Source organism: Falco cherrug, chromosome 5 (assembly GCF_023634085.1).
Source record: "Falco cherrug isolate bFalChe1 chromosome 5, bFalChe1.pri, whole genome shotgun sequence".
Classification (NCBI taxonomy): Eukaryota; Metazoa; Chordata; class Aves; order Falconiformes; family Falconidae; genus Falco; species Falco cherrug.
Genome location: NC_073701.1, coordinates 12,388,215 through 12,397,800, shown reverse-complemented (window position 1 = coordinate 12,397,800; position 9,586 = coordinate 12,388,215). Strand labels below are relative to the sequence as shown.

Below are 9,586 nucleotides of genomic sequence, written 5' to 3'. Positions count from 1 at the left end.
GTGAGGAGGACACCGTTGCCCTTATCTCCACCGTACCTGCTGCAGCTGTCCGAGGAAGTTGCTTAGAAAAATCCCTGGCTGTGACTCTCGGCTCATCTAATCTTCCGAGCACACAGACAGGACAAAACCGAATGCTTTTGTTTTCTTTCCCCTGCTTGCCGAGATTGAAATCCCTGCACAGGGTTGGGTTGTTGGTTTTTTTTTTTTTAGAGCCATTTCTTCACATACTCCTTTCTCTGCTGGGAAGGCAGCAAGAGGTGACAACCCCCACCCACCCCCCCGCCCCGGGAGCCACCAGCCCGGCGCTGCAGCCAGCGGGGTTGGGCTGCCGGTGTCCCCCGCTAGCTCCGAGCTTGCCCCTAACCCCGGACTTCGGGGGGGCTGCGTCGCCAGAGCCCAGCCCAGGAAAATCAGGGCGGTGGGAGACCCCTGGCACAGGAACGATTGGAAACGTACCCAGCCGCCACCATTACCCGGGCCTCTCGGCCAAGCAACGGGACGGAGTGGGTTTTCTCGGGGGTGGCGGGCCCGAATCCTGCCGGGCCCGGGCTTGGCGTGGGGGGAGGCGGCGGGCGCGGTGCCCTCCTACCCCCTCGCCCCCCCCCCAAGGCCCGGCCCCCGCCTCCCCTGGCCTGGCCCGGCCCGGCCCGGCCCGGCCCGCTCCCGGCCCGCAGGGGCGGCAGCCGAGCCCAGCCCACCTTTAGAGCCGGCGGCGGCGGCGAGGTAGGGCCGGGCCGACGGGGCGGTGCCCGCCGCCGTAACCAATGGCTCGGCCCGGCTGTTTAAATAGACTCGTCCTGTCAATCATTTTCTTCTTCGTCAGCCTCCCTTCAATCGCCATATTGGGCAACCGAGAAAAGGGCTCGTCTCCCCTTGTTTTTTTCCGTCTCGCTTTTACTACGCGGCGGCGGTGCGAGCGGCGGGGGCATCGCCGGCACCGGCGGGGCAGCGCGGAGCCGGGGCCGCGGAGGGCAGCGCCGCTCCCGCCTGCGCGCTCCCCCCGCGCAGCGCTCCTCCACCCGCCCGGGCTCCGCGGCGGCGGCGGCGGCTCTGGGGCTCATCCCCGGGCCGTCGCTTATGCAAGGGCTGCTCCTCGCCCCTTCGCCGCGGGCCGAGGGCGAGCGGGGCCGGAGAGCGGGGCAGCGCGGCGCAGAGCCGCCGAGAGATAAATAAAAGGCGGAGGGGAGGAGGAGAAGGAGGAGGCGGCGGCGGCGGCCCGGGGGGGGGGGGAGAACAGCGAGCAAAACAACCGCCGCCAGAAGAAAGAGGGTGGGGGGAGATGTCAAACGTCCGAATTTCTAATGGGAGCCCTACCCTGGAGCGCATGGAAGCCAGGCAGTCGGAGTACCCGAAGCCGTCAGCTTGCAGGAACCTCTTCGGGCCGGTGAATCATGAAGAGTTAAACAGGGACTTGAAGAAGCACCGCCAGGAGATGGAGGAGGCATGCCAGAGGAAGTGGAATTTCGATTTCCAGAATCACAAGCCACTGGAAGGCAGGTACGAGTGGCAAGCCGTGGAGAAGGGGAGCTCGCCCGACTTCTACTTCAGACCCCCCAGGCTACTGAAAACTGTCTGCAAGTCCGCCGGCCGCCAGAGCTTGGATGTAAACGGGAATTGCCAAACCGTGGTTTTTGTCGGTTCTCAGGGAATCTCAGAGGACACTCACTGTGTAGATCAAAAGACTGATGTTTCTGAAAATCAGACGGACTTTGCAGAGCAGTGCATTGGGCAGAGGAAAAGACCTGCCACCGATGGTAACGTACTCTCGCGAAAGCGGCAGCGCTGCTCCCCGCCGGTGGCCGCGCCGGGGCTCTCGGGCCCCCTCCCCCGTGCCGCTGCCTGGCCTGGCTGCGGTGGGCTGTGCCCCCACGGGGCACCGGCGCGGTGTGTTACCTTCCCTTTCCCCCCCGCCTCCTTTCGCGTAAAAAAGCCCAGGTGCTGTTTGCGGTCCCGGGGCAGTCGCGTTATGGCAGCCGGTAGATGATTTGCCAAGGAGAAGCCCCTCGGCGCGGCGCACCCGCTGGTCCCCCCGCCGCCCCGCTGCGGGGACCCGGCCCGCTGCCCGGGCGGGAGGAGGTTAGAGCGCTCACGCCAAGCAGAGGACGGACAGGGACTGTAGCGCAAAACAGCAAACTTGCATCTCTCAGCTAGGGAGAAGCCCACCTCCCCTCCCCCTGCTCGCTCTCACGTAGCTCATAGCTGACATGGGGATCGGGAATATTTCCCTCGGTCCCATCTAACCACCACCCCCCCACCCCCCCCCGTGGATGCCGAGCAAACATCTGGAAGGAAAATACTTCAATATCACCCACCCCCTCCCATGTTCTTAATTTTCCCCTCCTAGATTCCTGTCCTCAAAATAAAAGAGCCAACACAACAGAAGAAGAGGTTTCAGAAGACTCCCCCAGTGCCAGTTCAGTGGAGCAAACACCCAAGAAATCAAGCCCGAGAAGACATCAAACGTAAAGCGTTTAGGTAGGTTCCCTATAGGCGCTGGCATTAGGATGCAAATGAGAGAGAAAGGGTGACCGAGCGGGTATCCCGCTCCTGCGGGGGGCGGGGGGCGGGGGGGCTTCGGGCCCTCTGGGGTCGCTGCGGGGCCTTTTCTGTGAGGAAGGGTCCTTTCCTCAGCCGCTGAGGGCTGGGGGTGTGTTGGAGGCTGGGGGTGGGTCCCATAGGGCTTGGAGAGAACAAAACAAGGGCCGCAGCGCAGCGCTGGGCTCCGCGGCATCGCCCGGGCCGGGGTCGGGGCTGTGGCCGGGGTCCCGGCCGCGGTGGGACCGAGCCTGCCGCAGCCCTTCCCTCCCTCGGGGGGCCGGCCGGGAGGCAGGGAAGGACCTTTCCCAAGGACCGTGCGGGTGGAGGGACGGAGTTTGAAAGCCGGCTGGTGCATGATGTCAGATGGCGAGGGGTTTCGGGGGGCTTCCTTTCCTCTCTGGCGTCCCCCCCGCCCCGATTTGCTTTTTCACCTACCATGTCAGCGTTGCGGTCGCACGTCGCGGCGACCTCCCGCCCCGGGAGAGATAAGCCAAGGAGCTGGGTCTGAGGGGAGCCCGGGCGCTTTCTTTAAAAACTCGAGCTAGGCAGGGTTGCTTTTTTTTTTTTTTTTTTTTTTTTTTTTTCCCCCTCTTCTTTTCCCGGTTGTTTTGGTGTTGTTTTAGACACGGGCAAAGGGAAGAGAGCGGGTTAATGGGAGCATGGGAGATGCGTTGTGCGCTTTTTTTTTTTTTTTCCCTCCCCCCCCCCCGCCCTTGTTGTTGTTTTGTTTTAAGGCGAGGGCTGGGGCGGAGGGAGTTGGTAAATTGCGCCGGCGGTTTCGGAGCCGAGGTTAGGAGCGAGGTTTACAAACACGATTTGCGATTGTGCAGAAAGAGATTAAGCTGTAAAGCAGAAGTTGCAACAAATTAGTCCCGCTGGCGTGCGCCGTGGCGGAGCGCGGCAGCGTGCGCGGCCGTGCAATGCCGCTGCTGCCGCCCGCCGGGGGGGGGGGGGAGGGGCGGGCCGAGCCCCGCGCCCGAGGGGAGGGGTCCCGCCGGCCGCCGTTTCCCCGCCGGGGGGTGCCGAGGGCGGCTGGCGGGGCGGCCCCGGGCGTGCGGGGGAGCGCGGGGGGAGCGCGGGGGCCCCGCCCGCCCCGGGGATGCGGTGTCGGTTTGAACCGGTTATGCCGTGGATCGCGTTTCGACGTTTTCTAATCGTCTTCTCCCTCCCCGTTGCAGAGCGGAGGATGTTGCGTGTCCTCGTTCATCGGGTGCGGCGGGGGGCGATGAAGCGAGGAAGATGTAAAGTTGTAGTGGCAACGAGAATACATACCGCCGGCCTCCGTGGGATGGAGGTCCTGTACAAGCACTGAAAAAACAGCAGCAGCAAAACAACAACAACAAAAACAATAACACTAAAATTTTTAGGCACTCTTAAAAGACCTGCCTCTAAAAGCATTGGATGTAGCATTGTGCAATTAGGTGTTTCCTTATTTGCTTCATTGTACTACCTGTGTATATAGTTTACCTTATGTAGCACATAAACCTTGTTGGGAGGGGGGAGGGAGTGAAAGAGGGTGACCGATTGGAACTTGCTTTCACAATCTAGCAAGCAAAGAAATGTATGAAGAGAAGCAGTGTAGGTTTTTTATTACTTAAAGATGTATTGTCCCTTTAAGTGGGTCCACCGTGTTTTTTCTCCCCCCCACCCCCCCTTTTTTTAAATATACCATCGTGCTAACCCTGCTCAGAGCAGATTATTATAGGCCGCTTGTGAAATTTCTTCCTCCTGCGTTAAGGTGGGAGCTGCGATGATTCCGTTATGCAGTAGCAAAAGTCGTGTCTCCCGACCTCAAATCCATACAGCAGGTCTGAATGCCTGTAAAAGTTGTGTAAAATCATCCAGTTGTTAACATTGCCTGATTTCCTTGGGGGGCGTTGTGTGGTTCTTTTATTATTTTTTTTCTTTTAACCTAATCTGGAGGGCTTTTGCTCTGAATCTTGAGTATTGTTTTCTGATCTGACCCACTTCCCAAAGTGTGTGTGAGGGAAAAGGGATACTACATCTTTAAACAGTATTTCTACATTGCCTGTGTACCTGTATGTAAAAATAAAAAAAAGAAGTTTGAAGTGTACCTGTGTACATAACTCTGTAAAGACACTGAGAAATTATACTAACTTATTTATGTTAAAAGATTTTTTTTTTAATCTAGAAGACAATATTTTCCCCCATAAAGCCAAAGTGGCATGTTCTTGTGCATTTGTAAATGCTCTATTTGGTAGACATTTTAGGGGGTTTTTTTTGTTTGGGTTTTTTTTGTTGGGTTTTTTTTTTTCCTTTTCCTGATAATTAATATGGCTGTGCTTAAAAGATTGCAGACTGAGCCAATTTAATATTTTTTTTTTTTTTGTAATGTGTGGGGGAAAAAAAATCCAGATTGATATTGTTTCACATCAAGCAATCAATAAAGAAAACTGCCATATGTAAGAAATATGTTCTTCATTAGTGTGTGTTTCAACCTCCCTCAGCCTGGCACTGGAGGAAATAGGGCTCCTTCAAGAAACAACAGCAAGTTTCCTCCGGGTATCTCTTCCTGTGTCTCCAGCGTAGGTGAAAGTAAGGAATGCAGCTTGCTGGCCCTGCCCTTAGTGCCACACTGGCTTTTCTTCACCCAAAGGCTTGTCAAGCTCTGGAACCCGCTGCCCAGGCAGCGGTTGAGTCACTGTCCCTGGAGGTATTTGAAAGACGTGTAGATGTGGCGCTTAGGGACACAATTTAGTGGTGGACTTGGCAGTGCTGGGTTAACGGTTGGACTCGATCATCTTAAAGGTCTTTTCCAACTTAAACGACTCTATGATTCTGCCCTGTGAAAATTTGGAATAATGTGCCCTCTTAATGCAAAAGAGTGGAATTTCCTCTGTCAGTTTTTTTTGAAATACGGAGCTCGAGGTCCTGTTTGCACTTGGTCGTTTGACTCGTAAGGCTTAAACTCGAACCCAAACGAACACCTCCCTGGGCCGGGGAGCGACTAAACCTCCGGGTCTGCCCCCCCCCCCCCTCCTCCCGCCCACGGCAGCGCTCGGGGGCCGTGCCGGTAACAATCCTCCATCCCTCGGCGTCGCATGGCAGCCCGGTGGATCTTCTCCCACGGCAGCGTTTATTGCTAACAAAGATGGCGCCTCGCACACCCCTGTCCCAGCAGATGCTGGTGCAGGCACCGGCGCGGCAGCGGCCCCCCCGCCCCGCCGCCGGGGTCCCGGGAGGGACCGCACCGCCCCCGCGTTACCCCCCCGCGCACCGTGCAGCGGCCGCCGGGCGGGGATGCACGGGGGGGGGGGGCTGGGGTGGCGGTCACCGTCGGAGAGAGGGAATGGCATCGGGGTGTGTGGGTGTGTGCGGGGGGCCGGGGGGCTGCCTGGCCCCGCAGCCTGTGCATCGCCGTGCCGCCCTGCCCGCCACGCCCGGCCGGCAAGGTGCGGGCATCCCCCCAGCCCCAGCCGCCCTCCGGCCCCCACCCACCCCGGGTGATGCAGAGGAGAGACGTCCTCATCACTGGGGCTTGCGAGAAATAAATAAATACGTAAATTAATAAAACGGGGGCGGGCTGGGGGGGGGGGGGGGGCACAACCCTCGTGCGAGTCTCGCCCAGCTCTCACCCGGGTCCTCCCCCCGCCCCGGTGCAACGCGATCCTGTTGTTTATCCCGGCCGCGCTGGGTTAGCCCTGTCTCGGAAACCTCCCCGCAAACGCGGGGCTGCGCTGGCCTCGTGCTGGGGAGGGTCGGGGGGCAGCACCCCCGCCCGCCAGCCCCGCTCCAGTGCCGCTCCCCCGACTCGGGCCGCTGGCAGCCCGCGCTGGTGCCGGGGCCGAGGAGCGGGAACGGGCACGGCCGGGGCTTGCTACGGGCTTCCCCGCCGGCTGCCGAGGCTGCTGCCCGCCCAAGCATCGCGCCCCCCCCACCCCGGTTTGGCTCCAGGCCGCCCCACGGGTTGGGGTGCGGGAGGTGGGTGCAATCCAGGCCGGCAAACGTGGAAAACCCTCGCAAAAATTAAAAACGAAAAAATATTTTTTTTCCCCCCAGCACGAAGAAAGTGATGACGATGGAAAATAAACCAGCGGCGCCTGCCCGGGCCGGCCTATCCCCGCGGCCGCCGGGCTGGGGGCGTGGGAAGGCGGCGGGGGGTGCCCGGGGGGGGGGGGGGGGGGGAGGGCGACCGGGGGCGGGTGGGGAGCCGCCTGGGCGAGAGGCGGCTGGGGCAAGGTCAGTGCCGGCGCTGGCACCCCCGGGCCGGGGCCCAGCCCCCTGCTCCCCCATGTGGGGTTGGGCTCTGTCCCGAGCGCCCCGCCCCGCCCGGGCGGCTGCAAACACCGGTCGTTATTTTTTAAAAAAAATATTTTTTCTTCGGTCGCGGCCGCTGGGGTTTCTCACCCCGCTCCGCAGGCGGGGCCGCTCAGCCGCGATCGCGCCACCCCGGGGAGCGGCGCCGGTCGCCCGCCCCGCCCCGCTCCGCGCCCCGCCCCCTCCCCCGGGGGAGCTCCCGGCGGCGCGCGGGGCCGACGGCAGCGCCCGCGGCGGGGCAGCCCCGCCCCCGGCCCGCCCCTCCCGCGGACAGGGCGCGCGCCCGGGCCCGCCCCGCGCCCCCTCCCCGGGGGGCCGAGGGCAGCGCCTTGTTCCCCTCCCCCGGGGCCGGGGCTTGTGGCGGCGGAGCCCAGCGAGCCGCCGCGGGAGGAAGCGGCCCGCACCGCCACCACCGGGGGAAGATTTAAGGTGGCACGGGGCTGCGGCGCGACCCGCTTTTTAAATTTTATGCGCCCCCGTCCTCCGCCTCCTCCGCCTCCGCCGCCCCCTCGCCGCAGCGTTTCCTCCTGGGGCGGCTGGAGGCAACCTTGCCGCGCCGCTCCCCGCGGGCCGGGCGGGGCGGGGCGGGGACGCGGGGCGAGCTGCCAGAGTGGGCTGGGCCCGCCCCGGGCCCGCCCCGGCCCCGCCCCGCGCTGACGGCCGCGCCCGCCCCGACTGATGCAATAAGGCGCGGCCGCCCCGCGCGCGGGGCAGCCGCGGGAGCGCGCGCAGAGCCTTCCCCCCCCCCCCCCCCCCCCCCCCCTCCGGTCACACGTACACGCAGATGTGCGCACGCTTGCGCGCGCCCGCCCCCGCCAGCTACCGCGCGGGAGGCCGCGCTCACGCGCCGGGGCGGAGGCCGTTGCCCCCGCCGCACTGCCCCGCGCGCCCCGCCGCGCGCCGGCCCTTCCCTTCCCCAGGCGGGCCTGCAGGCGCGCGCTTCCCGCGCGGGGCGGGGCGGGGCGGCGCGGCGGTGAGGAGCGGGCAGAGTCCCGGGGCGGCGGGGCCCCCCGCGGGCGGGGGCGCAGGGCTGGGGCGCGGCCCCGCCTTCCCCCCGAGGGCGGCTGACACGGCGGCGCGGGGACGGGCTCTTCGGCGCCGGCGTCCCCCCGCGCCACGCCGGGAGCGGGCTGGGGCAGGGCTGCGGCCTGCCCCCGGGGAGGGAGGGTGGGCTGCGGGGCAGGCGCCGGGGGCCGCCCCCTGGCCCTGGCCCTGGCCCTGGCCCTGGCCCTGGCCCTGGCCCTTCGCTGTGCGTCCGGCTGCGCTGTGGGTCCGGGCACAACGGCGGCTGCCAGGCCCGTCCGCAGGCCTTCCCCGCGCAGCCCCCGCTTGGCCCCGCTCTGTAAGCCTCTCGTTGATCTCCTCCTCTACCCCGGGGTCTCGGCTTCCCCAGCGGCGGGCACCGGGCCGGGGGCACGGCCTGCCCCGCCGCTGGCCCGCCGCGGTCCCGGGGAAGCGGGCCGCAGGCCTGCTGGCCAAAGGTTTTGCTTTCCCTTACATAAAGCTGCGCATCCCCACGCCAGAGCAGGGCACGACCCGTTCCTTAGCCGGAATACTTTGGATGTGGATCTGACCTTTTTTCACTAGAGACGTTTGGCTGGAAGAGAAAGTGCTAACAATGTGTCCTTAAAGTCAGAATCGACACCCACCGCTTTTCAGATGTGGAACCAGCCCACTCGCCCTCAAATGGGGAAATTAACTGGCGAATGAAGTTTTCCAACGTCCATACCCATCTGTACATCTGAGTAGCTTCGCCTCAAAAAAAAATTGAAGGAACACTGAATTTCATTTGCAAAAGAAAACATTCCACTTCAGAAACATCAACATGTTTTGTTTCAACATCTTCATATGGTATTTTGGTATTTTCAGCTTTTCATTTTAAGATTTCTTTATTTTTTTTTATTTTTTTTTCTCCTTTTACAAAGTAATCTACTATTCTCTTGTTTGATTTGGGATTTTTTTTTTTAATACTCACTGAAAGAAAATGTTCACAGTATAATGGCTTTACCAAAATATGTGATCTGCAGTAAAATAATTAGCTTATATTGGTTTGCCCTGTCCCCAAGTAAGATCTTTTCTGCTTTGATTTTGCTGGAAAAACCTTTCTGTTCTTTTTTTTTAATATGGATTTTTTCCCCCCAGCTCTGATGTTTTGTTTATTTACTGAGCTGAAAAAAGGCATTTTTCACACTGGGTGGGTAGTATCTGCGTTTGTGGTTTGCCATGTTTCACTCAGCCTCAGCCACCTCCTCCGTCCAGGGAGCTTGTGTGCCTTTCGTCTCCTTGCCTGCTTTCTGCCTTGCCCACATCAGTCATTGCAAGACTCAAAATTGGGCAAAAAATAGAAAGGAATGTGGGTTTTTTTCTTTCTCTCTTTTACATTTCTTTTATTTTCATTAAAGAAAAATAAATTCCTAAATCATTTTACTTAGGCAAACACATAAATGTAACTTTACCTATAATATAAATAATATACAAATAATATGACATTATATAATGATAACACAAAAAGTGCAACTAAAACCAAATCACCATCAGGCTATCCACTCTTAATCTGCTTCTACCTGAAGAAACAAACCAAAACTGACAGCAGCCACGAAAATTCTCCCAAAGGAGGTTACTAGTGATGCAAAACCAGCACTAATAAATGACAGGTGAAGGAGCTGTTCTCGCTGCAGAACTTTGCCCCTGCTCCTTCCTTGTTGTCTTCTCTGTGCTCGTTGGGTGCAGTGGCACAGGGGCTGCAGCCCAGATGTGGTGGGATGCCTGG

General features: G+C 60.5%; 1 protein-coding gene across 1 annotated transcript; it reads left to right on the top strand.

The window, feature by feature from the left end:
• The first annotated feature begins 750 nt into the window (after positions 1-750).
• On the top strand, positions 751-4,612 carry CDKN1B (cyclin dependent kinase inhibitor 1B). The gene is made up of 3 exons (XM_005446016.4): positions 751-1,754; positions 2,345-2,475; positions 3,717-4,612. The coding sequence occupies exons 1-2, from the start codon at positions 1,280-1,282 to the stop codon at positions 2,464-2,466; spliced, it is 597 nt and encodes a 198-aa protein (XP_005446073.1). The 5' UTR covers positions 751-1,279; the 3' UTR covers positions 2,467-2,475; positions 3,717-4,612.
• The last annotated feature ends 4,974 nt before the right edge of the window (positions 4,613-9,586 follow it).